General features: G+C 34.1%; 4 protein-coding genes across 7 annotated transcripts; 2 read left to right on the top strand and 2 right to left on the bottom strand.

Moving 5' to 3' along the window:
• Positions 1-1,403: 1,403 nt before the first annotated feature.
• ccl20a.4 (chemokine (C-C motif) ligand 20a, duplicate 4) lies at positions 1,404-3,536 on the top strand. The gene is made up of 4 exons (XM_019124517.2): positions 1,404-1,863; positions 2,453-2,561; positions 2,649-2,726; positions 2,997-3,536. Exons 1-4 carry the CDS (start codon positions 1,788-1,790, stop codon positions 3,019-3,021), a joined length of 288 nt encoding a protein of 95 aa, XP_018980062.2. The 5' UTR covers positions 1,404-1,787; the 3' UTR covers positions 3,022-3,536.
• A 2,739-nt stretch (positions 3,537-6,275) lies between these two features.
• Positions 6,276-9,118, bottom strand: LOC109111527. Its single transcript, XM_042718896.1, has 2 exons — positions 9,007-9,118; positions 6,276-8,364 (listed from the first exon to the last, which is right to left on the bottom strand). The coding sequence occupies exon 2, from the start codon at positions 8,354-8,356 to the stop codon at positions 6,548-6,550; it is 1,809 nt and encodes a 602-aa protein (XP_042574830.1). The 5' UTR covers positions 8,357-8,364; positions 9,007-9,118; the 3' UTR covers positions 6,276-6,547.
• A 6,813-nt stretch (positions 9,119-15,931) lies between these two features.
• Positions 15,932-20,876, top strand: LOC109111518 (eukaryotic translation initiation factor 4E type 2-like). 3 transcript variants are annotated; one of them, XR_006154061.1, is made up of 9 exons: positions 16,161-16,415; positions 17,451-17,562; positions 17,672-17,806; positions 17,955-18,059; positions 18,141-18,293; positions 18,531-18,667; positions 19,742-19,816; positions 19,938-20,007; positions 20,045-20,876. XR_006154061.1 is itself a non-coding variant. In XM_042718895.1 (8 exons), exons 1-7 carry the CDS (start codon positions 16,061-16,063, stop codon positions 19,788-19,790), a joined length of 711 nt encoding a protein of 236 aa, XP_042574829.1. In that variant the 5' UTR covers positions 15,932-16,060; the 3' UTR covers positions 19,791-19,816; positions 19,938-20,876. The 3 variants fall into 3 exon arrangements, 2 of the variants coding, with proteins under 2 accessions (XP_042574829.1, XP_042574828.1); XM_042718895.1 differs by lacking the exon at positions 16,161-16,415 and adding an exon at positions 15,932-16,080 and having other exon boundaries at positions 19,938-20,876; XM_042718894.1 differs by having other exon boundaries at positions 16,164-16,415; positions 19,938-20,876.
• An 82-nt stretch (positions 20,877-20,958) lies between these two features.
• On the bottom strand, positions 20,959-27,232 carry LOC109111512 (phospholipid scramblase family member 5-like). Of its 2 annotated transcripts, XM_019124463.2 has the most exons (8): positions 27,032-27,232; positions 25,993-26,257; positions 24,760-24,834; positions 24,421-24,613; positions 22,928-23,039; positions 22,730-22,829; positions 22,178-22,236; positions 20,959-22,099 (listed from the first exon to the last, which is right to left on the bottom strand). In XM_019124463.2, the coding sequence occupies exons 1-8, from the start codon at positions 27,032-27,034 to the stop codon at positions 22,073-22,075; spliced, it is 834 nt and encodes a 277-aa protein (XP_018980008.2). In that variant the 5' UTR covers positions 27,035-27,232; the 3' UTR covers positions 20,959-22,072. The 2 variants fall into 2 exon arrangements, with proteins under 2 accessions (XP_018980008.2, XP_042574826.1); XM_042718892.1 differs by having other exon boundaries at positions 20,959-22,236; positions 27,032-27,169.
• Positions 27,233-27,342: the final 110 nt, after the last annotated feature.

The raw sequence follows: 27,342 nt of genomic DNA, 5'->3' as shown, positions 1-27,342 counted from the left end.
TTCAGACACTGCGGATGTGATAAAGTCACACGCAATATAAACCTTCACGAACATGCTGCACTAAATATCTGCTCTTTTATAGACATCACTTGTATTTGTTTGTATTTTAAAGTATTGCATTTTAGCAGGCCTAATACCAAATATAAATGCTAATAATTTAAATAATAAGAATAAAATAATTAAATAAATAAAAAACATTTTTCTACATGTTCTACCTAAATTTCCATTGAAGCATATATATATATGTGTGTGTGTGTGTGTGTGTGTGTGTGTGTGTGTGTGTGTGTGTGTGTGTGTGTGTGTGTGTGTGTGTGTGAGAGAGAGAGAGAGAGAGAGAGAGAGAGAGAGACCCTGGACTACAAAACCAGTCTTAAGTGTCATTTTTTTTTTAAATTGAGATTTATACATTATCTGAAACCTGCTTAAATAAGTGTTCCATTGATGCATGGTTTGTTAGGATAGAACAATATTTGGCCGAGATACAAAATCTGGATTCTGAGGGTGCAAAAAAATCTAAATATTGAGAAAATTACCTTTAAAGTTGTCCAAATGAAGTTCTTAGCAATGCATATTACTAATCAATTAAGATTTGATATATTTACAGTAGGAAATATAACAAAATATCAAGAATATCTTATCTTAACAAAAACAAAATATCTTCATGGAACATGATCTTTACTTAATATCCTAATGATTTTTGGCATGAAAGAAAAATTGATCATTTTGACCCATACAATGTTTTTTTGGCTATTGCTAAAAATATACCCCAGAGACTGGTTTTGTGGTCCAGGGTCACATCTTATATTTTTTAATAAGTCAAAATTATAATTTTAATAATTTTTTTTTCATGACTTCTAGATGCCATTGGTTACAGTAAACATATAAGTTACCAGGGAAATTCAAAGACATTATGAGGACAGTAGAAGCAGTCAAACCAACAAAGGAAGAATGAGAGAGCCAGTGGGTCAAGGGTCAAGTGTATGTATAATTTTTACATATTTAACTTATTTTGTTGCACCAAACAAACATTTGTATATTATTTGGGTATTTTTTTTTTTTACATTCTTGTATAATATATTTTAAATCATAATTGTTTTAGGATCTCCTCAGTTTTTAAAAAATATTGATTTTTTTTTTTTATTATTAATGACGCAAATGACACCTAAAATATACAACTCATCTTATACTGTATTCATACTGTACATTTTAACGTAAAGTCTTCATGTTGAGGAAAAACGTCCATCTACATGTTAACCTATAGGTACACTTTTTAACCTTACCTAACTTTTTTATTATTATTTTTAAGAACTACAAATAATCTATTCTTAAAATAGTATTTCCATTTTTCACTATTTTTTTTCTTTTTGCATCTACAGAGTTGTTTTGTTTTGTTTTGCATTCCTTACATGTGTTTTGAATGATATTTACCAGCACTAATAATATTTTGTGTCTAAACCAGTAATTTCGGTGATTACACACTTGTTATAGTATCACAAAACGTGACAGATTTACCTGACCTACTAATATTTAACTTAAGACACCTTGATTTTCCCCCAGTCTTCCACCACTCAGTGACGCTGCTGTGTGGTCCACAAATTCCCCTCATGAACAGCTATATAATGTAGCTTTCGGGGATGGTAAATAACGTGGACTAGGAGAGCTCTACATCTTCATCATCACCATCATCAACACTTCTGCTGCTGTCTGCACAACTGTCATCAACTTGTTGAATACTTTTGATCAATTTAATTTATCTTTTTTACCTGTAAGTGTATTGTTTCCCTCCCATGATGAGCAGACTCGTCCTGACGTCATCTGCGCTGCTGCTGTTGCTGTGTGTCTGGGTCAGCTTGAGTCAAAGCAGTAAGTAAAACTGACTTTTCTCAGACAATCTCTTCAGTTTCAAGTGTTTCTCAGTGCTTTGAATTCCCAAGGCTGCTCTTGACATGTGACCACGGGCATTTTTATACATTTAGAATTGGGACGATCACATTCGTTACATAGCTGAGATCCTGCAATGCTTAATAATCAGGGATTTTGCAGTTGATTTGATGACTTAACTGAGTGATATGATGGGTTTATGTCTTAATTCAGTGCCAAATTGAATATAATTGTTTATCTAACAAATCAGACATCTTATTTGAGCATCACTGACATGATATGGTTCTGACTTCCGAAATAGTACTAATAATCTGAATGTGCTAAAACTAAATAGACAATAACCAGGTTTATCATCAATAAATGCAATTTCCTTTATATACATTTGAACTAATTTAATAGTGCTTATTCCACATCTAGCCACATTTTTACCATGTTCATACTTAACTGAATAAATTGAATTGCTTTCATAATGAACAGACTCATACTGATTCTAAACTATTTCAATAAATGAATTTTGAAAATATGATTTTTAAATAAAATTAAACAAATGCTAATATTCTAATGTGTTAAGGTTCGGTGAGGTGCTGTACCAAGTATTCATCACATCCTTTTCCTGTCCTCCGACTGAAAGACTTCACCCGGCAGGACCCCACCATGACCTGCAATTTAGAGGCTGTCATGTAAGGAACAACACTGGTTTTTGTCTTAAATAGATTACAATTAGTAATATCTGCAGTATTTAATCTAGAACATTCTCTCTCCTGTAGTTTTACTACGGTGAAGAACAGACAGATCTGTGCCAACCCTGATGATCTATGGGTTCAGAACGCTATCTTGCATATTCAGTGAGTTCGGCATTACATGCGCTTACATTTATGTGTTAAAACAGTGTAGCTATACACTGAATGGCAGTGAGCAGAAAACTTAACCTTAGTAATGAATATTACTGAAGTAATTGCAAATGTACAGTAGCGCTTTTAAGATTTTGTTATGTGCAAACATAATTCTTTTTTTGTTATCTTTGTCTCCTTAAAATGAATATGTAAGTAAATATGGATGTTCTGAAGGTAAAACTTGAGAAGCCTCTCATAACAGTTCTATTTTGTATCTTACAGGGGGAAAAAAGGAAGGTCAACATAATGTGGACATCATCAAATCGTTCTAAAACTTCCTAAATCAACAGTAATATAAAACACATTGATTAGAATTTATCTTTATAATTAGTAAATTAATAAATGGTTTTGACAGCAACAATGTGTCATTTTGTTTTGTCTGCTATTGTTTTAATAAGTTTTGCATTTCTTATAAAGTTTACTTAGTATTTTCCTAATGCTTGCAATCGGCTGCTCTGCAACAGTTTAAAACTAATTTTCAGCAGTACACATGGGCAAGACAAATATTTTAACTCCTTTGGCAGAAGTGACAACAATGCCTTCAGTTTGAGTTATATAGCTTAAAAGTTTGAGAGGACACAGTCGGCAGTAGGTGGCAGTATGTGCCCACTTGCCAGTAGACTAAACAACAGCCCCAAAATACACATATAACCTTAAAGTTTTTTTTTATTTTTTATTTTGAATGATTTATTATTTATTTGGTTCTTGCAAAAGCATAAGTGTGTTGTCATGAGCTGAGCTTTTGTCTAATGAACTTTAGCATGTGCCATCCACCAGTCGTGCAAAAAAAAAAAAAATCTGTAATTCAGACAGACAATCATTGTGATTACAATAACTGAACATTGTTGAGTTTCCTGGTACTTAACTAGAAAGTCACATAATTTGTAGAATTATTATTGCAACAACAAAACTTCAAAGAATAGGCTACTTGACTTAAAGGATGACAGCTACGCTGAAAAAGTAACTAATGTAGAAACTATTTTTATTCAGAAATTATTGGAAATATCATAATTAATTAAATTTATTGATGTTCTGGTTTTCTTAATAAAGCTGAGCACAAGCTTTACTACCTTCAGAGCTATAGACTTTTAAAAAAAAACTGAAACTGGATAGGCTATAACAGAATTTAGAATTGAGCATGAGGATTGATGATGAACTTTTTTACCCTGAACTTGGGGCATTTGTGATTAATGAGAATTGCTGAAGTCATCATGTTTGCAAACAGCCACAACCTTGGATGTCATTTCCTCTGTTTTATTGCATTATTATTGTTCATTGTGGATTGTGAAACAGTGAATCTAGCAATCTATCAACAGTAGTTATTGTTTTAATGTCAAAAAGGGCACATGGGACATCAGCTAATAATTAAAACGGAATACAGGTCTTTAGTTTTTACTCATGGGTGAGACAACCTGCAGGATGACAGGTCCAGACTGGTGATCTGTTGTCAGCAGTTTCATAAATTAAAAAAAAAAAAAAAACGCTACTTGTGCAACTTGTGTTCCTCTTTCATAAAAACAATGAGCGTGTAAAAATGCACTTCTCTGAATGATTTGAAAGGCATTTGTCCTGTCACCAGTTCCTTATCCCTTAAAGGGGTCATATGATGCAATTTCAAATTTTCCTTTCTCTTTGGAGTGTTACAAGCTCTTGGTGCATAAAGAAGATCTGTAAAATTGCAAAGACTAAAGTCTCAAATCCAAAGAGATATTCTTTATAAAAGTTAAGTGAACCACATCTACCTAAAACAGCTCATTCTAACACGCCCCCACGTCTACGTCAGTATGTGGGAAGATTTGCATAACGCCGCCCAAATGTTTCAGTTTTGTATCCAGTTTCAGTTTTAGGCACTCTGCGAATGCCCCTTAGGTGTTATAAATTTACTGTAAACCACGGCTTCTTGGGACTTATCGCTTTAGTTTTGCACTGCAATGCAGGGTTAACGACACAAAAGCGGTGCTAACCCTGTAAAAAGCAGTACATACCCCGCTTCTAAATTACATATGTGAAACTTTACACAGTGTTAAAAGCACTGTTTAGAACAATGACAACCCGGAGTTAAACACAGTGTGAAAAGCTCTAGAGAAGATTCTGCTGTGTAGAACCTGGCACATATTCCTTTAGAACGATAGAAGAAAAAAAATGGACGTGTGGCATGAGAGGGCCCATCTTCTGTTCTAGTGCCTTAATCAGTCCCAGCCTGTCCCAGATGTTAAAAAATGTCATAATATGATTTATTAATGAGGAGTTTTTAAACACAACTCTAGGGCTCTGTTTGTACTAATGTAGGGCTATAACCTTTGTCCATCAGGAAACAGATGTGTACTACTCTGGATGCAATGGCCAAATGGATTTGTGCTGATATCAGAATATTCTTGTTCCCATCAAAATATACAGCATATTGATATTTACAAGGAATTGTTATTAGCAGGCTGTGCTAAAACCTGATCATATTTTTTGTCAATTTTAATGAGTTATGTTTTTAGTTATAAAAATGGAACATCTCACAAATGGTAAGATGAAAATTCCCCCTTAAGAACAAGAAATTGTAACATATTTAGATATAAGTTTAGCATGTGGAGGATGATGATGCATCACCCAATATGTAACTATAGGAAAGAAATAAAAACATTTGCTGATTTAGTTTTAGCACAAAATGTAAAATATGAAAAAAGACACACTCACACACACAAATCACTCATTAATAAATTGATACAAAAAACTCTTATATCAAGTAGATCAACAAATAGGTCAGTTAACCTCAAACTGTTTAGACTCACTAAATCCTAAAAATGTTGATATTCAGATGAAATGACCATCTTGGCCTATTTAGTTCATTTTTAGTGGGTTAAACTAAAGTAACCAGCAAGGTGAAGGGTCAGTGTCCAGACTCACTGGCGAGCAGCTGGTAGTTGTTTTGTTCCAGTAAATTAAAAAATAAAATATTACAATAAAAATATAGGAAATTAATAAACTTATGTCAAGATCCTTTTACTTTTTACAAGCTCTTCTTTAACAGAATGTGCAATGCTAATATTTGTTACCATATTTATGACCATCAGTGGGGCAGGGTAATGTCAGTAAATAAAAAATATATATATAATAATTATATAATAAATAGTTAATTAATAATACATACATATATATATAATTATTATATATATATTTTTTTTTATTTACTGACATTACAGATTAATCACAAAATCTGTTGGCCAAATCAATATATATATATATATATATATATATATATATATATATATATATATATATATATATATATATATATATGATTGATTTGGCCAACAGATTTTGTGATTAATAAAACTGTATTCACTAATCCCTTTTAAAATGTGACATTTCCCAAAGACAGAATTCACAATAAAAACTTTTTTTAAAAACACTGTCGCCATTATTCAGTTATGGATTGCTTGTTCTGTCCATCGGAATATCTTTTTTTTTAGGATTTATTTTTTGAATATCAAAAAAGGACAGAGACTCAACTCACTTTCATCAGATGCATTTTAATAGAAATTGTAAGAAAAAATACAACAAACAGAGCAAGGCTATTGCATATTATACATTATAATTAAATTCAGTGCATGATATGTTAGAACTGGGTGTTAATGATTATTCTTATCAGGCATGGAAAGCAGATTACTACAGATATTGATGTATGTATATAAAGACTCACTAATGTCAAAGTCAAAAGGAATTTTTACTGTTAGTGTGACATTATCCCACTTTAAAGCTTTTATGAATTGCCACAAGATGATTCATTTACCATTCTTCCAGGGTTCAGTTTTGACTAAAACGTTATAAGAACTTTTGTCTTTTAGGAAACGGATCTGTACTCCAGGCGCAATATCCAGTTTGGATTTGTACTGATAAATATCATAATTATCATTATCAACTGCCATCTTTTCAAACTTCACAACATAGCAATAGGTGTAATAGCCATCATTTGTATCTTGTGAACTCGTGTAAAACCCCACCCATGAGTAGTAGAAGGTATCTTTCCAGTCTGTGAAGGTCTTCTTGATATAAAGTCGAGCACAAGCTTTACTGTCTTCAGTATAGAGCTGCAGACCAATATTATTGTACTCTGGTCCATAAAAGAATTCTGGCATGTTTGATGAGATTTGAGGCTGAAGACTGGGACTCGGTGTGCCACAATCTGATGGTAATATTGTCACTGCTTCAACACCCTCCCAGGGCATAGTCTGTGCTAAAACCATTTCATATTTTTTGTCCAGCAGAAAACGTATTTGAACTCCAGGAGCAATAACTAAACTGGAATTATACTGGTAAATATCATAATTGTCTGTGATAAAGTTTTCGATCTTTGCAAACTTACCAGCATACTGATATGTTGAATATTCATCATTTTTATCTTCTGAACTCTTGTAAAACGCCACCCATGAGTAGTAAAAAACCTCTTTCCAGTTGCTGAAGGTTTTCTTGATGTAGAGTCGAGCGCAGGCTTTTCCGTCTTCAGCGTAGAGCTGCAGACTAGCATCAAACCCCTTTATTCTAGTGGGGATCACTCTATTAGCTCCATCAAACTCTGGTCCATACCAAATGTATGGATTAGTGAACTGAAAATCAAAAAGTGTTGGGTAAAGTCGCAGTCGAGGTTGGAGACCAGTATTCATGGATATAGAAGTATCTAATGCCCCAGACGGTTCATAAATATTCAGCTGTTTCCTGACCTGCGTATGAACTTCATTAGTTTCACTGGAACGAGTGTTTTGGCAAATTTCGATGTGTACGTATTTGGAATTTTCCATCATTTTAGCAGGTATCTCCCAAAGGAGTTTTGAGAAACCTTCTGTAGTTGCTTTTATCTCTAGTTTAATTCCTTCATATGCATTGCATTGCAAATAGGGCGAGCGTTTCTTTCTGCGGCTCATATGACTGTGTTTACAGTCATTGCTGCTGTATCCTGTCTCTGTCAGAAATTTAAGGTATCTGTCATATTCTGTGTCTTCTGTTTTGCGTGATTTTGTGTAAATACCAGACATATTGTTCTCATCAACAGAGCAGTTATAAGGGTCTCCGATCTGCAAGACCAGAGCAGGATCAATCTCATAGGTGTCAGCAGGATTAAAGTCATTCTTCTGAAGGTCGTATGCCGTAATAAACAGGCTGAGTATTTTGTTTGGCTTATTTTGTTTCACAGAGATAATGAGCCTGTCCATGTTTCTTTCTGGCACATTGGTGTTTCTGTAATACTTCTGCACATATGCTGGCAATGCACTGGCTCCAGGAGATTTTAAATTGCCAACCGAATAGTAACTCTGCCAAGAGCTCAAAGAGGGAAGAATGTCCTCTCTGTTGCTATAATGATGGAATCCAAAGTCACCTCTACTAGGATCAAAATTGGAATCAAGGATGAGAATGTTGTCCTTATCAACAGTCACAACCTTTTGGGCAAACCAGAACAATAACTGGAGTCCATGACGTGGTGCAGACTTGGCATATGTAATATTTCTCAAGTCATGAATATCATTAAGTTTTCTCAAAGAAAAGACACTCGCCAAGAAGAGGCAGAAGAACAGGAAGCAGAGTCTCATGGCACCCATGGCAAAATCTTAATCAAAAACAAAACATTGCATATCAGACATTAGCTAAAAATAAAATTATAACAAAAACACAAAATTCTCTCAAAAAACTCTATATTTATATATAAAATAAAATATTAATAATATTATTAAAATAAAAAACTTAAGAAAATATTCTGCTATTTTAACGTTTAAATTAAAAGATATTGACAATATAGAACTTTATTACAGTAGAATTTATAACAGTAGTACATTTTTATGAAGATTCTTAAGGTTGTGGCATTTCTGTTGGCATCAATTGGGAAACCCATCAAAAAATAGATCAATGCTCTGAAAGTGTCACAGAGCCATTCAGTTTACATTTTTTGGAGAACATTAACTTTGGATTGGTTTTTTACAGTTATATCCACATTAAGATGGGTATTAAAAAACATTTTATCATCCAATAACCTTTTTTGAATTACACACAACTTTTGGTTTTAAATTTCAAGAACACATTGACACTGATATCTATGTCGATATTTAAATTTAATATTTTGCATTAAATATAAAATGTATATTGTATTCAGTTTAGCAAACGTAATTCATAATCATAATTTACAACTGAATGTATTTAAACTCTTTGAAGACATCTATAATATTCAACACCCTGACATTTAAACTCATCCTACCTCAGATTGAAGGTCCTCAGTGGAAGAGCCTTTGCTTCCTTCACATCTCTCACATGATTATTTATAGGAGGCTGTACTTTATAGACAGGGTGTGTCTGCCCAGTACAGTCTGTAAGACTGCCTTCAGTTGTAGCATCATTTTTACCATAACGGAACAAAAAAAAAAAAGTTTCTTTTAAGTGCACTTGTTTGCTATAGAGACAACATGTCAGTGCTTGAACATGATATGTGAAGAAAGCAAAGAAAAATCAAGGCAGCTGCATTACTAGCCTCCTATTGCATTACTTTCTACTATCTACTTGTTAAAAGCTTTTTTATTTTTATTGTCTGTCTCTTCTCAAGTTATTTATCATACTGTAGGCCTAATTTTGTTTTTAACGCACATGGGCAAAAAATGCCTTTAGTTGAAAAAACATCTGTATATTATTTGCATTCTTTTTTAATGTTAGAAATTTTAGTGTAATTCACCACTTGCCTGTTATATTACTATATGAGGAATAAAAGTACATTTTATAAGGAACATGAAATGTAGCTATAAGAAATTGTAGGTATTACTATAAATAGGCTAAGTGTTTTGCTTTATTAGACATTTATTTTAAATTCAGTCTTATTAGGATACTGAAATACAAAAAAATAAAAATAAAAAATAAATAAATAAATGGAAAAAAAATCAAAGCATAGACCTTTACCCGTGATGTGCGATTTTTGTTTCTGTAATACCGGCAGTTCTGCGGAGCTCCGCTGGGGGCGCACCTGCTGCAGCTCCTCTGCCCCGTGCGCGAACATCAGGTTATGGTATGAATTGCTTCGGTGCAGTGTTTTTATTTCTTTGAATGCACTGATTGTGTTTCAGCGACCCCAGAGTCATGGCCTGCGCTTGCATGATGGATTTTACTTTACTTTGATGCTTTTTCTTCTCCTCGATCTGGCCATGTCATTCAAACCCCCGGCTGTATGTTAGCAACCCAGCTGATGCTGATGTTTCAATCTGAACATGTAGATTATGAAGAGTCGAAATCCCCAATTAAAAGTCGCAATTTATGTACAGCTAAAACTTTATACGGAACAGCAGCACGTTATTTAGGACAAAACGGTTTCAGGTTGCCTTCATTAGAGATATATATAAAGCAAAAACAATTAAGCTACATAATGGTCTTACTATAACACAGAACCGTCCAGGTGTCTTTTAGTCTTAAAACGAACAGCATGCTTAAACTGTCACTGCAAGCGTTTAGTCCTTTAGAAGTGACGCAAGTCGGTTACCATGGAGACGGAAAGTGAGCATCATGGGATGTTTGTGGATCTGGACTTTCCTGCTGACATCTCCTCACTCTTCTGTGACTACACCACGCCCCTCCCCAAATTGTTGGGTGATGTCACATGGCTCCGCCCACAGGTAACATAATATCATGTGTCATTCTGTCACACAGGTAATATTATGTAGAAAACGTATTTTTCCAGTGAACACACATGAAGACCTTCTGTAAGAACTGAATTTCATTTAGCTAGGTTTTGCTTATATGGATTTTAAGACTGTCTATTATAAGAAACTCCTAAATATTGACATAATTAACTTTTGCATATATATTCATTTAGTAAAGAATTTACTGGCTCTGTGTCCAAATCTCTATACTATATCATATAGTAGGCAAAAAACAGTATGTGAACAGAGTAGTATGTCCAAATTCTTATTCATAAAACAGTAGTCTGGATGACCTACTACTTCCCGACTCTGTAACAGTGACAGCATGACGAATTTCATTCATACTACACACATTTATGCTATAAAGAACATACTTTTTTAATGGTTGTGAAGTAAGTTTCAAACCTCACTTAGTACCTACTGTACATGATTTGATTTCGGATGCAGCATGGGTCTTTAACAATGTAGATTGTAACAAATCAACTTTACAGTACTTTTCCTTGCGTATATTCCAGGAGATCTGCAAGCAGCCTCGACTCTTCCCCGATGACCCTGTGGAGGCCAACCCAAAGCAAGGCATTCTGGGAGACTGCTGGTCGCTTTGTGCCTGCTCCATGTTACTCAAGAACCAGTGTCTTCTGAACAAGGTGAACACTGTCAGGTTTAATGTGTGAGATGTTTCACTTTAAATAGAAATACAACCTAAATGTTTAATAGACTGAATCTTGTACCTTTGACTTTTTGTCCAATTTTCAAATAACATTTTGACTCAAATAGGAGTTGAAATGTTGTGATTCACTTTGTAGCTACTTGGTTTGATTAATGTATTTTATCTCTTTAACAAAGACTATTTTATAAAATCCCTATGGGAAAAAAAATAATGGGTAAAAATGCTTTTTTGAACCAAGGTCACTGAAAAAGAGGGTGGTCCCTGTTGCACTCTGTTATTCAGTCATTTTAAAGGATTAGTTTAACCAGCATCAGTCTTCATCATAACTACCAAATATTTATTTAATTTCAGGATTTTAACCCTTTAAATACCAGTTTTGGTGACGATTCCATCAATTTGTATAAGATTATCACAATCTTGAATATGTCAAAGATTAGCCTACACCACTGACACACACACACACACACAGAGAGAGAGAGAGAGAGTAGACAGAAAGGGTAAAATATGACCTTCAGGATATTGTGATTTGTCACTCGCCTAAACACCATGTATTATATTTAGGCCCTACACACACACACTTTTGTGAACGCTGACACACATTGCTCTCAGACATCCACACATACTCAGAAACATCATTTTAGGTCATTGAGCCATTAAAATGCTTCATAACACAGTCAATAGTGCCCCTAGTGGAAACCAGGAAAATAACGTGCATTTCCACCCATAGGGAATACCTATGTAGTGACGTCATCTGGTGGAATACACTATATATTGCAAATATAAGGCTTTTGCTTCGAAATGAAAGGATGTTTCAACATAAATCATGATTCATGTATTAATGACGGCCCGGCTTTAAACGATGTTTTAATGGGTTTCAATGGGCCATTTTTTGTCATTATGGTGGTGAGTGTTACTATTTGATCTACACAGTGTGTGTTATACATATTTTGCAAAATGGGATCAAATTTTTTACATTTATCCAAAAAGTCACAATTTTGCCAAATTACATACCATTTGCATTAAAACAGCCAAAATGGTCAAAGAAATTAAACTGCAAATGACCAAAAATGTCCCTAATGCAGCACAAGGGTTAAAAACATTTCCTATTTCATTTAGTTTGTTATTTGCATTTTATTTTATTTCAGTTGACATTTATTTTATTGCAAAAATAATTGAAATTATTTTTAATAGTTTTAGTTAACAATAGCAATACTATTTAAGAATGATTATAGACTGCAGCAACAATAGCTAATAGTTTACAGATTTTATAATGTCCCTCATTTACTCCTTAAATTTGTTGCTGGCAACTCTATAGTTTTCAGAAAATCTTTCACAAAATACTATAGTAAGTATTTCATAACTGTACTATAATAGTTCTAGTTATAGGTTTGTTGTTTGCCTCTCTCTGCAGGTATCCCAGAGATTAGTCAGTTCCATGCTATGAGTGTGATGGAGTGGACAAATGTGACAACAACTACAGGTGAACAAGTGGAGCTGATCAAGATATGAAAACCCTGGGGCAGGAGGAGTTGGGCCGGCGCCTGGAGGGAGGGGTATGGATTGAAAAAATTTCTGAATCTTCGCATACGCTCCATTTTTGTTTTGTTTTGTGTGTTAAATACCTTATATTCCATATATTATTTATTAGAAATAAATGTTTTTAGAAGAATGTGTTATTTTGGGATTATATTATTGAAGAACAAAGTGAGAATTACCAATATTTTTGCACTAAAATGTGATTCTTTAAAAGCCATCTCTGTCGAATGAGTGGTTATTATTATTTCAGACAAAATTATTAATATTATAATTCTTAAATAACTCTTTACATTAACTGTCCCTAGAAAACCTACTGTTTTACAAATATATATTAGTGGTCATTTACTTGTTATGTGTGGAGATTATTATTCATTCATTTTACTATAATGAACAAGCAGAGGAAAAGTTGTTTGACTGCCACTAGGGGGCAAATCATGACAATTATACGCAAATGTTGCTTATAGTGGAAATGCAGCTGCCTTCTGACTGTTTTTTTCTCTCTCTCTCTGTGTGTGGATCTGTGTGGATCAGGTTGGGCTTCTCTGGAGCCCTCCTGTTCTCAGGCTCTACTGGGCCGCACAGCAGAGCGGGAATTCTGGATGGACTATAAGGAGACAGAATTCCAGCAGGAATTTGATGAGGTCACGGTGGGCAATCCCGTCACCTCCAAACATCTACACAGGTATTGTCTATACCAGAGGTGCTCAAACTTTTTTATTACAAAGGTACAAAATGTGGTTGTAGGCCATGGGCCAAAAGTAAATGTTGCATCTATATTACATAAATAATTGTGTTAAATTTTACAGTTGGTTAAATATTAAAAAATGTGTAACTTTTTTAAAATTTGTCTTTATTCTCACATTCACTTATTTTGTTTTTTTACATTTCAGTGCAAAAATAAAGCAAAATGTTAAAAATAGAAATATAAATTAGAAAAGAGGATACACTTCAATGGCATTTTTTCATTCCTCTTGTGATATGGCATGACGGACCAAATCACTTTGGCCTGTGGTTCCTGGGCATCTTTGGTCTATGCACCCACACCTCCAGGGCATTGCACTACACGTGTGGAAGGTTAGAGAATCACTAAACAATCATTTTTGATTGATTGAAAATGTTACATCATGTAATGTTATATGTAACGTGTTATATAGGTGGAGAAGAAACACTTTAACCTGATGGGGACGCTTAACAAGCCACCACGTACGATCGGGAAGTGGTGGTACACACTCACCTGAATCCTGGTGTTTACCTGCTGGTGCCCAGTACCTTCCTGCAGGGAGCGGAGGGCCAGTTCCTTCTTACAGTTTCTTCTTCCTGCTCCATCTCTCTCAGGTGACTGGGCAAAGACAAGCATAACTTTATTGAACTTTCTGTACAGTGTTTATTTTTTAGTTTTTATTCTAAAAACAGTAACATTATAAAATATTATTACACTTTAAAATAACTGTTTTCTATTGTAATATATTTTAAAATATAGCTTATTCCTGTGATGTAAAGCTAAATTTGCAGCATTATTACTCCAGTCTTAAGTGTCACATGATCCTTCAACAGAACGTTAAGTCAGCTATGTCTGATATAGGATACTTACCAAGACGAGCATTTTGACATAATTTTTGTGTGAATTTGTCCATTATTTTATCCCAGGCTTCTAAATAATTATTGCTAATTTTGCCATTGGTTTTGCAAGATGATCTTATCTCTTTTGCTTTCCTCTCACAGGTCTCCTGTGTCTCTGTGATGAGACGATAGTCTGGGGAAGTGGATCACATCCCCATGTTGAGATGAAGGTCTTCCCCTCCATCGTCAGGACAGGAGTCTGATGGTATAGCCCTGTAGAGCCTCTTCCACCCTAATGGGAACCATCGGTGCAAATCACTCACCACAAACAGCTACCAATCCCACCAGCGGTGGATAAATTATGGTATATACTGTTTAGGAATTTGTTACAATGGTTGACAACAAGCGTTCCCTAAGAAACATGTCATATCAACGTCGTGTGACCTCAGTATGTCCTAATTATACAGAATTATACATTCAGACAATGATTAGTTAAAATTACAGATGCATGATTTTACACTAGCTTCAAATGTGGCTAACTAATCAGAATTTTGAGTTGGAAATATACCTTTTAGAATATTAGTTGTAATATATTCTGTTTAGGTGTTCCATATGTACTATAAATGTGTACTGATTTCAGACTTACAGTTTTTATTATGAATGTTCACATATTTATGATAAAAAAAAAAATAATCGAAAATAATCAACTAAGAAGCACCTTTCATTTTGAAGTGTTTCATTGACTAGAATATCAAAAAAAAGCATTATTACCATGTTGTTATTCAATGGAAACACTTTTATATTCACACAGATTTATACTTGATCATGATATTTAAATTTACAGTGACAGACTGGCCAAAAAGAGAGAACAGCAAAATAATAATAATAAAAATAATTGTTAGAAAATAAAGATGGGGGAATAACTGGCCAAACGAGGGTAGACTGGTTATATTGAATAAGTGGGACGCTCGGCAGCTCTACTGAAGCTCCAGCTCTCTCTAAAGTGTCCCGTAGAGTTGGAGTCCCTCACACAGTTACTACCGTGTCAGCCCCTCCGTGAGCGTTAATAGCCACGTGTGTGAGGGTCCGCAGGCCTGTTAGTGCCGCACTAGTGACGAAGTTGTAGCGTCACGGATCCAGTGCCTGGTGCCGCCACACAATGAAGCAAATACGCTGCGGTGACCCTTTCCTTCCCATGTGTGTGTCTGTTATATGTGTGGGAATATTCATTAAATTATTTTTAATTTAAATACTTGAATCTTACTTTGTTTGAATACTTTGTAAAACATTCTTAAAACATGTAGAATTATTTTACACTCATAAAATTGAGATGTATATGCAACTTTTTTCTATGAACAACTCATTATTTTTATTCAATCTTATTTAAAAAAAATTAGTGCTTTCAAAAGATGAATCACAATTATTCTCATTCAGAAGTTTTTGTTTACATAATATATGTGTGCGTACTGTGCATATTTGTTATGAATATATAAATACACACACATACAGTATATATTTTAAAAAATACTTTTAAATATTTAAATGCATCATTCATTCATATGTATATATACACAGAAAGAGAGAGATAGACAAATACATATATAAAAGTTTACTTTTTCATTTATGGATGAGTTTTAGCCAAAATATTTATACATTAGCTATTCACCAACATGTTTATTAGACTAGGTTAAGGTAACAGTTTATCTCACTTTTGTTTACTACAAAATACAAACATCCACCAAGTGTATGACACGACGGTGCGATGCGCGCGCCCGCCGCCACCACTAGCGCGCGTCGCCGCTGCTGCGGAATTGACGGGGCTGCCGTCGGCGCGAGAGCGGAGACAGACACTCACCTAGAAAATAATGAACAACAAATTTGACGCGTGAGTAATCATAACGACGCTGCACCTTAGCAGCCATTAGTCGTGCGTGAATGCAAATGCATGCGTTTCAAACGTCTCTTAAACTCAGAGAGACAGAAATTAAAGAGAGAGAGAGGGGAGGAAAAGAGGTGTGTCTACAAGCTTTGGCATGGGCTGGGAGATCACCATGTTTAGTTGCATGATTGGACTTGTAAGATTTTGTGATGGATCGTGTTTTAATGCATGCAGTAAATGCAGCATGCGAGTGACCGTTTCTGGACCCAGATCTGCATGCGCGGGGCCTCCAGGCCGAGGACGGATCACCGGTTACGCGTGTGTGTGAGCAGCGGGGGCAGGTGCTCAGCGACCCGGGCTCCAACTCTCCTCTGCAGCCTGCTGGAGTGACATGTGGCGGTGTAGGCTAGTTATAAATACGCGAGGGGTTGTGCAGAAGCGAAACACTCTATGGCACGTGGAAACGAAACTACTCTACATAATCACGTGTTACATAATTATGTTTGCAAACTTCTCGTGCGCAACCGCTGACCATTACAAGCGCAGGGTCAAATAAGGTAGTGCAGTCTGTGTCTGCAAACTCAGACAGGGCAGCTGATGTATAAAATGATACTAACATAAAACGTACTAAATGTACTGTTCCCGTTATTTTATATATATATATATATATATGGTGTGTGTGTGTGTGTGTGTGTGTGTGTGTGTGTGTGTGTGTGTGTGTGTGTGTGTGTACAGTGGTAATTGGTTAGTAAATAATATACATACACAACCTGTCAAATAATTACGATTTTTCAGTGTTTTTAAAAAAGACGTCTCCAAAGCTGCATTTATTTGATCGAAATAGAGTAGAAACCGCAATACTGTGAAATATTATAACAATTTAAAAGAATGGATTTCTATTTGAATATATTTTATTCCTTTGATGGCATATCTGAATTCTTTAGTCTTCGGTTGAAGAGCAAAAACAGTTTTAACAAAATAAGAAATGTTTTAGCAGCAAATCAGCATATTAGAATGATTTCTGAAGGATCGTATGACACTGAAGACTGGAACAATGAATACTATTAAACTTCAGCTTTGCCTTCACAGGAATAAAGTACATTTTAAAATACGTTTAAGTGGGAAATTTTTTTTTTTTTTTATTGAATTAAAATTTGACCATACTGTATTTTTGATCAAATGTATGTAGCTTTGATGAGCAGTAGATTTATGTCATATATATCATATATCACATAATCACACACATGGAAAAAAATTATTATTACTTTTTTTTTTGTATAATTGCCACTGCAAATATTATTTCCCTGATTGAAGCCACAGTGATAAAAATAGCATATTTTGGCTGAGTGGAATTGACAGTTTTGTCTTCTTTTAAGCCTGAAAGATGATGACAGTGGAGATCACGACCAGGACAACAGTTCACCGAAAGATGGGGAGAAGGAAAAAAATGAGGAAGAGGAGAAGGACTCAAACACTACCAAGAGAAAGGTATAGATAGAAAGATCACTTAAACCGAATGATTAGACAGACAGAAAGAAATCATGTGTAAATTATAATAGATTGATCCATATAACTATGAGCTGCTCTGTATCGTCAGGTGGCAGTCCCAGGGGCTGGTGAGCACCCTCTTCAGTACAACTACACGTTCTGGTATTCTCGTCGCACACCAGGACGGCCAACCAGCACACAGAGCTACGAACAGAACATTAAACAGATCGGCAGCTTTGCTTCGGTAACCTTCAGACACACAAACTCACACTGACATATTTATTCAGACTCACGCAATGAAGATTCAAACACAGGCACAGTGGGGGATGAAGTTAGACTGCATTACTGTAGGTCACATGCTTGACAGCTGAACAGCCGCCCTGTGTTTGTAGGTGGAGCAGTTCTGGCGTTTTTATAGTCACATGATCCGACCGGGTGATCTGACTGGTCACAGCGATTTCCATCTGTTTAAGGAAGGAATCAAACCCATGTGGGAGGTGAGGATTGTTAGTATCACATGTATATATGCTTCTTTTCCTAATGACAGATAATAGAATTTGGATTGTATTGCATTATAGGATGATGCTAATAAGAGTGGAGGTAAATGGATCATCCGGCTTCGTAAAGGCCTGGCGTCACGCTGCTGGGAGAATCTGATTTTGGCCATACTGGGTGAGCAGTTCATGGTGGGCGAGGAGATCTGTGGGGCCGTTGTGTCCGTTCGCTTCCAGGTACAGCAAAATTCATGCAATATAGTTTTTTCCTTTTATAGCATGCAAATAAAACCTACTATTTGCTAAATAATATTTTATAAAATAGCATACTGAATACATTGTCATTTGCAGTAAGCACTATGGCAGTTGTTCGTTAAGAAAATAGACAGCTCATTTTGTGTTCATAAGTGGAGCAATTATAATGTAAACAATAGTTTTTCTGTATTGTAATGAAAATTTGTGCTTTTGATTGAAGAGGATATCATTTCTATCTGGAATAAGACGGCCAGTGACCAGGCCACCACTGCTCGCATTAGAGACACTTTACGCAGAGTCCTCAACCTGCCTCCTAATACCATTATGGAGTATAAAACACACACCGACAGCATCAAGTGAGTTGCCATTCAGAAGTTTGAGAAGATTTTTTTATTTTTATTTTTTGAAAGAAATTGCTACTTTTAATCAGCAAGGATTGGTTGAATATAGTATCTAAAAATATAATGGTCCAAAAAAGTGACAGTATTTATGATGTTACAAAAGATTTCTATTTTACATAAATGCTGTTCATTTGGACTTTCTATTCATCAAGGAATCCTGAAACAAAAAACCTAACATGGTTTCCACAAAAATATTATGCGACACAACTTTCTTCAACATTGATGATAATAATAAATGAGAAGCAAATTAGCATATTAGAATGATTTCTAAAGGATCATGTGACACTGACGACTGGAGTTATGACTGTGGAAAATTCAGCATTGAAAAAAAGAAATTAGTTACATTTTAAAATATATGAGAATACTTTTTTTATCAAATAAACACAGCCTTGGTGAACATGAGGCTTTTTTTTTTTTTTTTTTTTTTTTAAATGTTGAAAAATCCTAATTATTCCAGTTATTTTGAATGGTATTTTATGTGTAAGTTTATATTAAATGGTAAAACCTGTCTATCAGTTACAATGAGTTATATAGGGGAGAGTGGGGGGAAATGTGTTAGAAGTTGTACTCTCTTCTTAAACTAGAAAAATTATCCATAAATTCTTACAGTATTTGATCTCAAGATGCATAAATTTACTATAGGGAAGGTAATACGAGTTTTATCAAATGAGTCAAATAACTAGTTTTTGTCAGATTATAAATGTTTAGGTCTATAATATGTTTCATATATTTTTCCTCCTAGATTTTAGCTGTGAGATAAGTGCATCAGCTTTGCATCTAAATGAAGGAAATATTATAAATACAGTTACAAAAAAATTATTTTACTATATTCAAATATACTGATTATTTAATTCAGTTGATTACTGATTACTTGTGAAGATTGTGTATCAGTTTACTTGAGAATAGAATTGTGCATTAGTGTATAGTTTCCCCCCTTTATTCTTATTGTTTTTATTTGTAGTGTTGATATATTTGACAGTATTAATATAGATATGTTGTGTGTGTGTGTGTGTGTGTGTGATCTTCCAGGGCTTGGGAGGATTTCCACGGTCTAGTGAACGCAAGTGGAGGCCGCTAGTTTGTCATCTGGAGAGTGTGTGACAGGTATAAACTCACTGACACATAATCACTCACACTGAAGCTGCACAGTTCTCATTATGATATTTAGATTAATTCCCAGCATGTTCATCACTGGGTAAAAGCACTACCTTTTTTCTCCATCTAGATTATCAAGATATTTTTCCCACCGAAGATGACGTTTCCGAGGAATTGATCTGTTTTTTAAAGAAAAACAAACGCGACATCATGAAAAGTGTTTACTATTGAAGACGTACGGCTTCTGTTTTTATAATCATCCAAAATCCACATCAGCTGAAAACTCTCACAGAAGAAGAAGAAAAAGAAGAGACCAAATCATCAACATGTGAACAAATGTTTTCCAGTCAGTCATTAGCTGGAGCTTTCAGAGGGACACAGCGGGACCACATAGTTCAGCCACTGTGACATGAACTGCCACCGTTTTCCAAGAAGAAAAACAACAACATGCCCTTGTGTAGTACAGTCACATTTATCTGAATTATCATCTGAATAACATGAAGATGGCCTGAGAGGAAGACAGGATTCATTTAGGTCCCATTATTTACCAATGAGTTTGCAGGTTGATGGGGATATTTTACTATAGTGCAGTATTTTAGCTACAGTGTTTAGTTGTTTTAAAATAGAACTGTTGTACAAAAAAATTATATTTCTAAACGTATTCGGAGAGCTCTATTATGGCAAATTTTTTATTTCTTCTGAGTTGAGAGAGTGTAAACCCAAAGGACAGTGCCCTGTTAGGGATGGGTACCACGCTGCCTCATTCACTGTGCCTGGCCTTCGCCTCCAGCAAATCACTGATTTTCAAGATTGCTCGACATCCTGGCACTCCGCTGGAGGAGACCACACTGGAGACGCGACTCATAGGACTCCAAGCCCTGTTTAGAAATCACTCAAATAACTAAAAAACACTGATCTGTTAATGGGGCTGTGTATCAACACCTACTTTATACTGCCTGAAATTCAGTGCTGGACAGCTGTATTCAAGGTACATTAAAAAAAGTGGAAAGGAAAGGTTTTTAATTATGATTGAGCACAGCAATAAATGTTGATTATGCATCTGCTGCTATTTTTCAGCTGTGGTGTGAATCTGTTTTTGGTAGTATAGAATAGTGGGAATAGAGTCTGGGCTAAATTATGAACAAACCAACTAAGTTTTCTCAATCTTTATTACATGCAGAAAAAACATCCGTATTTGTATGCATTTTTTTTTGTATTAGATAAGAGTGCATTGAACATTTAACCCTGTAAAGACTGACATAATATTAAGAAAAATCTTTCTTTTAATGGAACTCTGAGACATTAGAAAAAAATGTTTTAACAAGTTTGCTTACGTGTTTTTGTCGAGTATCATATTTGATACATAAGGCTTTAATGCTCCATATAGTATGATACAGAGTTCATACTTGATGAGAAAATTCAGAGGTCCAAACTGAGAAAAAATAAGCACTTTGCTCCAGTTTCTGTTATTTTTATGGCCAAAAAATAAGATAAAATTCTGATAGTTTGTAATGTAAATCAATAAAATCTTTTTAAATGTATAACACTACTTACATAAAAAGCATACATATCAGATAATAACAATAACTTAGTTAAATGATATTTAAATGCTTTTTTTTAAATGATCAAAGCTTTAGTTTTTATTGTGGGGCAAAACATTTAATGCAATGCAATACAATGATGATTGAGAGATGAACAAATGAACGTTACTCAAAAGTTTGTTGTATCATATTTGATACATTTTAACATGATTTTTCTAAGAAAAAAAAAAAGATAGATAATCAAGTGAACATAAGTTGCTTTGGTCCAGCAAGTGTTCATCTTGAAATATTACTAACATCAAAGTTATTATGTTTACTTAAAATCAGTGCACCATGACATGAAGGTGGATATTTTTATAATGATACTAAAAGGCCTTTTACTTGCTAAAATTGTATGAAGAAGGCATGTAGTAGATTGTGTAAAATAAGTTTTTATTATTATTATTATTATTATTTATCATGTTGGCCTTCAAATATGTTCATTTTTAGTGTGCAAATGTCATGAGGTGTAGAGAGGCTCTGTACAGAGATTCCTGATGTACACAAGTTCAGATGCAATTTGCTCAGAAAAGCATCAGCCATACGTTTCCTGCAGTTGTCATAGAAACACCATATTATGAGTCGCCATAATTCTATATTGTTGGGTTCACACTTCACTTCAGAGCTGATAATAGCAGGTGAAGCAGATGTCTTTCATGTCCTTGAAGCTTTATAGCATTTCCACTTAGCTCATCTCAAAAAACATATGATTCTGCAACAGAAAGAGATAAATTATAAATCAGTTACATATTAATAAAATAGCAGCATCTGTGTGTGGTTGACAACATACCAGCAGGAAGGCCGCAGCTAATAACAGCACTTTGGTGTTCAAATTCATTCCTTGAGGCACTGAGAGAGAAAGAGATGTTTTTAATAGCCACAAATTGAAAATAGTCACACTACATTATATGATGATCTTCAATTAGTTTGCTCTATAATGCAGACTAAGAATACTGGACTATATAGTTGGTTTTTAAAATGAGTCCATATTGACAAATTATATATATATTAAATTTAAAAAAACTAATTTTTACTGTCACGCTTGATCAATATAATGCTTTTTAATCAATTTAAATGTTTTAAATTAAAAAAAATCCTTTGTTTTTTTTATGAATGACATTTTTTGCCACTAATGCATTAAATTGATCAAAAGTGCCTGTAAAATGTAGAATGTTACAAAAATGTGTTTCTAATGTACTTCTTTTGAACTTTCTATTCTATCAAATAATGCTGGAAAAATATTATATATATATTTTTCTAAATATTTTTAATAATTTATATGATAGAACACATTGTTATGCTGTTGTAGATCACTTGATATGAACGTGTATATTAATCTTACCATCCAGTCCAAAATACTCATGATCCATGTTACATTCCTCATTATATCCAGGCCACCTTTTCCATATGCACCCAATTCTCTCACCGATATTGGAAACCAGCTGATGTCCCCAATACATGAGAATAATTAGAACGGAGTATAATTAGAACTGCATGTAAAAGGTGGGCGATACAAATGGCCTGCTGGAGGGTTTCTGACCTGCAGCTCCTGCTCAGAGAGGCAGCGAGTGTTGCAGCAGGAGCCCTGGATCCTCACGGCTGAGATGCCCTCAGAGTCACAGACCTCGAAATACGGCGTGAACATGCTCCACCTGATAAACACCTCAGGGCTTATGCATACACTCTTTTGGTTTTAGAAGATTGCATATGAAGAGTTTTCTCTGAGCCTAGAGAATGTTCATTTGTGTGTGACTGATATTATGTTAGCCTGATATGACCCGATGCTGAAAGACTCGGTGTGTGACAATAAACAAACATGACATGGTCTTTGTTCATGGCTGTCCTGAGAAGGAAGTCATGTTGATGGTTTCCTCTTAGAAAGTTCACCACGTCTCACCCTATTCAATCTGAGAGAGATTACTAAGGGGTTTTTTTGTCTGGCATAGTTAGTAGATACACAATGGTGACCATATCTGACCGAATAGTTGGCATCATGATGAAACATGATGTGGATGGCTCTGTCTTCATAATAGATTTACAGTTCAGGAGATTACTTCATCCATTAGGCAACAGTTAGATCCAGTCAAATAATTTGATTGGAACAGGGCTATACAGCAGTTAACTAAAATTAAAACCATAAAAATATTGTTTTTTTAACATTGTTGTTCCTTGAAATAAAATAAAAGTTATACAGAAAAATAAATAAACAAACAAACAAATTAAAAATACATTTAATTTCGGCTTAGATTTTATTTTTACATAGATTACCTTGATATAATAAAATAATTAAAACTTAAACTGAAATAAAAATCTAATAAAAATCTAGAGTCAAATAAACAACAAACAAAAATACTACTAAATCTAATTACTAAAAAAGACAACATTTCTAATTTTCATTTAGTTTAACTTGATATACTAAAATAACTAAAACTAAAACCAAAATATAAAAAAAACTATTTAGACATGTTTTTAAAAAAATAATAAAAAATGTATAAAACAATAAATAAAAAAAATTAACTAAAATTAAAATGAAAACAGAAAATAATAATAAAAAACTACTTTAAAATATAAAAAAACACTATGAGAGTATTGTTTTGCGGCTAGTTCCCTAAGCAATGATTCTCTTTTAGTGAAATAAAAAAAAATTCTATGTATGTTTCAGATAAACAAAAACGAATAAAAATGACAAAAACACAACAAGCTTGAGCTAAAATTAAAATTAAAAATTTAAGTAAAAAAAACCCTAAAAACTATAAACTAAACTTTAAAAACTAAATAAAAAAAATAAAATGAAAACTAAAAAATATATAATATAATCATATTGTATTTATAATTAATACTAAAATAACAAAAATTAATAAATAATGGGACAAGCGTGCTGATATTTTTTTTTGGGATGTTTGCATATTCAAACTCCCTTAATATCGTAATATCAATCAGATGGCTGTTTCCTGTCTGAGTGGCTGATTCTTGCAGTGTGGATTAATATTCTAGCTGCATGAGACTGAGATCTGGTTTGCTGTTGATCTCTACCTTTGGTGAACTGTCCCAATCAGCTCTCTCTCTGGTGTATAGGCCTTTATTTCCATCAGGCAGCAGCCAAGCCAGCACATCTCCGATCTCAGGGGCCTCTCAAACAGAAAGACGCACTCTGCGTCCTTATCAAAGCCTTGTAGTGAACAGGATCGAGCTGGACCACAGCACTGCATACACATGCATGAGCTCTCTAACAGAGACAGGAACACAAAAAACACAGTTGTGTTCAAAGATCACATGTGGCTGCTTTGACAATGTAATAGTCCAATCATCTTAAAGACTGATTTACAATATAACTATTTATAGAATGACACACATCCTGTCTCTTATATTTACCTTCCACAGCCACAAAGAGCTGATCACTGCTTTCTGTGGAAATGCTGTATGTTCTGCGGGCTACACACTGAGGACCTGATACATCACAGAAATACTGTATAAACCTTAAATAAACATTTTTATATTTACACAAGAAATTATATAATGTATCTCAAACAAATTCCAAGCTATTCCACTAATCGTAAATAAAAATATGAATTTAAAAATCAAAACGGGGATGGAAATATTTTTGAATACTCCTTTATAGATTAGATGACTCCAAAAAATTATTAATATATGAAATATTATTTAATTAATTTTTAAAACCATTTTAATATGCTGATTTTGTGCATTTCTTATTATCAATATTAAAAATGATTGTGCTGCTTAATGCTTTTGTGGAAATATTTTTTATTATTATTCTTTGAAGGACAGAAAACAACAGAATTTATTTATTTTAAAAAATGATAAATGTCTTTACTACCACTTTTGACATATGACATCCTTGCTTAATAAAAGTATACATTTCTTTAAAAAAAAAGTTAATAAATAAATTCCTGACCCCAAACTTTTAAACAGTAGTGTATTTTAATTATCTTAATTATTATAATTATTATTAGTGTGTGAGTAGTGTGACTATTATAATAATTATTATATTAATTATAATAATAAAGTATATAATTTTATAGAGATCAATGATCAGTTCAGTCAAGTTTCAGGCCCCACTATAGCACAGAAACTGCATTTGTTAAAATTACAAATGACTTGCTTCTTGCGTCAGACCAAGGCTGCATTTAATTGCTAGTTTTACTTGATCTTAGTGCTGTGTTCGACAGTATATATCATGACATACTCATAGATCGATTACAAAACTATACAGGTATTCAAGGGCAGGCTTTAAGATGGTTTAGATCCTACCTGTCCGATCGCTACCACTTTGTTTATTTAAATGGGGAGTCATCTCAATTATCACAAGTAAATTATGGAGTGCCACAAGGATCTGTCATAGGTCCTCTGCTATTTTCAATATATATGTTGCCACTTGGTAATATTATTCGAAAATACAGGATTAGTTTCCATTGTTATGCTGATGATACTATATATCTCAACAAGAACAGACGAAACTTCTAAATTATCTAAGTGAAGAGAGTGATGATTTTTGTTAAACCACCTTTAAAGGTGTTATTTTTAATAAATAATGTTCCTCGTGAAAAATAGTCTAATCTACATTTATTTTATAGATGCTTTAGTCACCTTGCAGTTCTGGTCTGGCAGTAATATGAAGTCTTGTGACTGTTCTCAGAACAGACAATTTTTCCAGTCTTTCATTGTATGTCTCTTTCCATCCAGGTCCTTCATCCTGTCCTCTTGTCCTGCCTGTATCCCGGAGCACAGGAGTGAGGTCCTGCATGTCTGTGGTAGGTCTAATCTGCCTATGGAAAGCTCTGAAGAGCATGTCAATATGTTTCTCCCTTTCCAGACCAAAGGGAAGAGGCTGAGTGGTCACAGATGGGGAGGCCTGATTGGGAGACAGAAAATAAAGATAAAAACATGCCATATGAGAAAAAACATGCCATATGAGAAAAAACATGCCATATGAGAAAAAACATGACATATGAAAGTCAAAGTACATTTTTGTCAAATGTCACTAAAAATCATTCTGGACTGACATGTGCTAAAATATAATGTACTTTCACATAAAACAGGATATAAAAAAATAAACACATTCATTAAGTTAATTTTCATTCTAATATTTTAATTAGATGTTAATGTTAAAAAAATGTTAGCCTGAATGCACTGTAGGTTGCTTTGGATAAAAGCATCTGCTAAATGCATAAATGTAAATGTAATGTAAATGTAATTAATTTATTTATTGCTTATTTATAGTTTTTTTAGGAAGCCATAAAAATAGCAACAATTTTCAGAAAAAAAGGGGTAAATAATAATAATGGACAAATTACTTTTCTTTTCATTCCACTCTGGATTTTTCATTTATTTATTTAATCAAAAGGTTTGTGATTAAGCCATAATTTGTTGTATAACTATGCTAGACCTTAAAGGCATAATTTAACCAAAAATGAAAATTCTTTCATCATTTACTCACTCTCATGTTATTCCAAACCTGCTGAACACGATAGAAGACATTTTACCAAACGCATAATATGGAAAAACTACAATTGAAGTCAATGGCTAAAAACAATGACAGAATTTTTGGGCGAACTATCCCCTTAACACCTTAATCAATACTAATTCAGCTGCTAAATAACAACAACAGTGTAAGAACATATCCTACCATTTGAGGTCCAGTGGTTTTAGGAGCTGCTGAGCATGTGCTGTAGTGATGGGATAAGGGTTTCCTTTAATGAGAAACAGCTTCCAGACAAGCTTCAGATTCTGTGTTAGTAGTTGTAATGCTACTCCTACACTGAACACCCCTCTCCTGCCCTGCTCTCTCATTCCCGGATCTGGTCTTTGTCACACAGAAATGTAGCAGTCAGCCATGTAATTAAGATCCTCCTCAAGTTAGTGGGGGGTAGAGGAGTGACATTACCTAACCTGAAAAAAATCATGATTTCATGCAGAAGATCATCATTTACATGTGAG

The sequence above is a fragment of the Cyprinus carpio genome, chromosome B2, assembly GCF_018340385.1.
Source record: "Cyprinus carpio isolate SPL01 chromosome B2, ASM1834038v1, whole genome shotgun sequence".
Lineage (NCBI taxonomy): Eukaryota > Metazoa > Chordata > Actinopteri > Cypriniformes > Cyprinidae > Cyprinus > Cyprinus carpio.
This window is presented reverse-complemented; position numbering and strand designations above follow the sequence as displayed.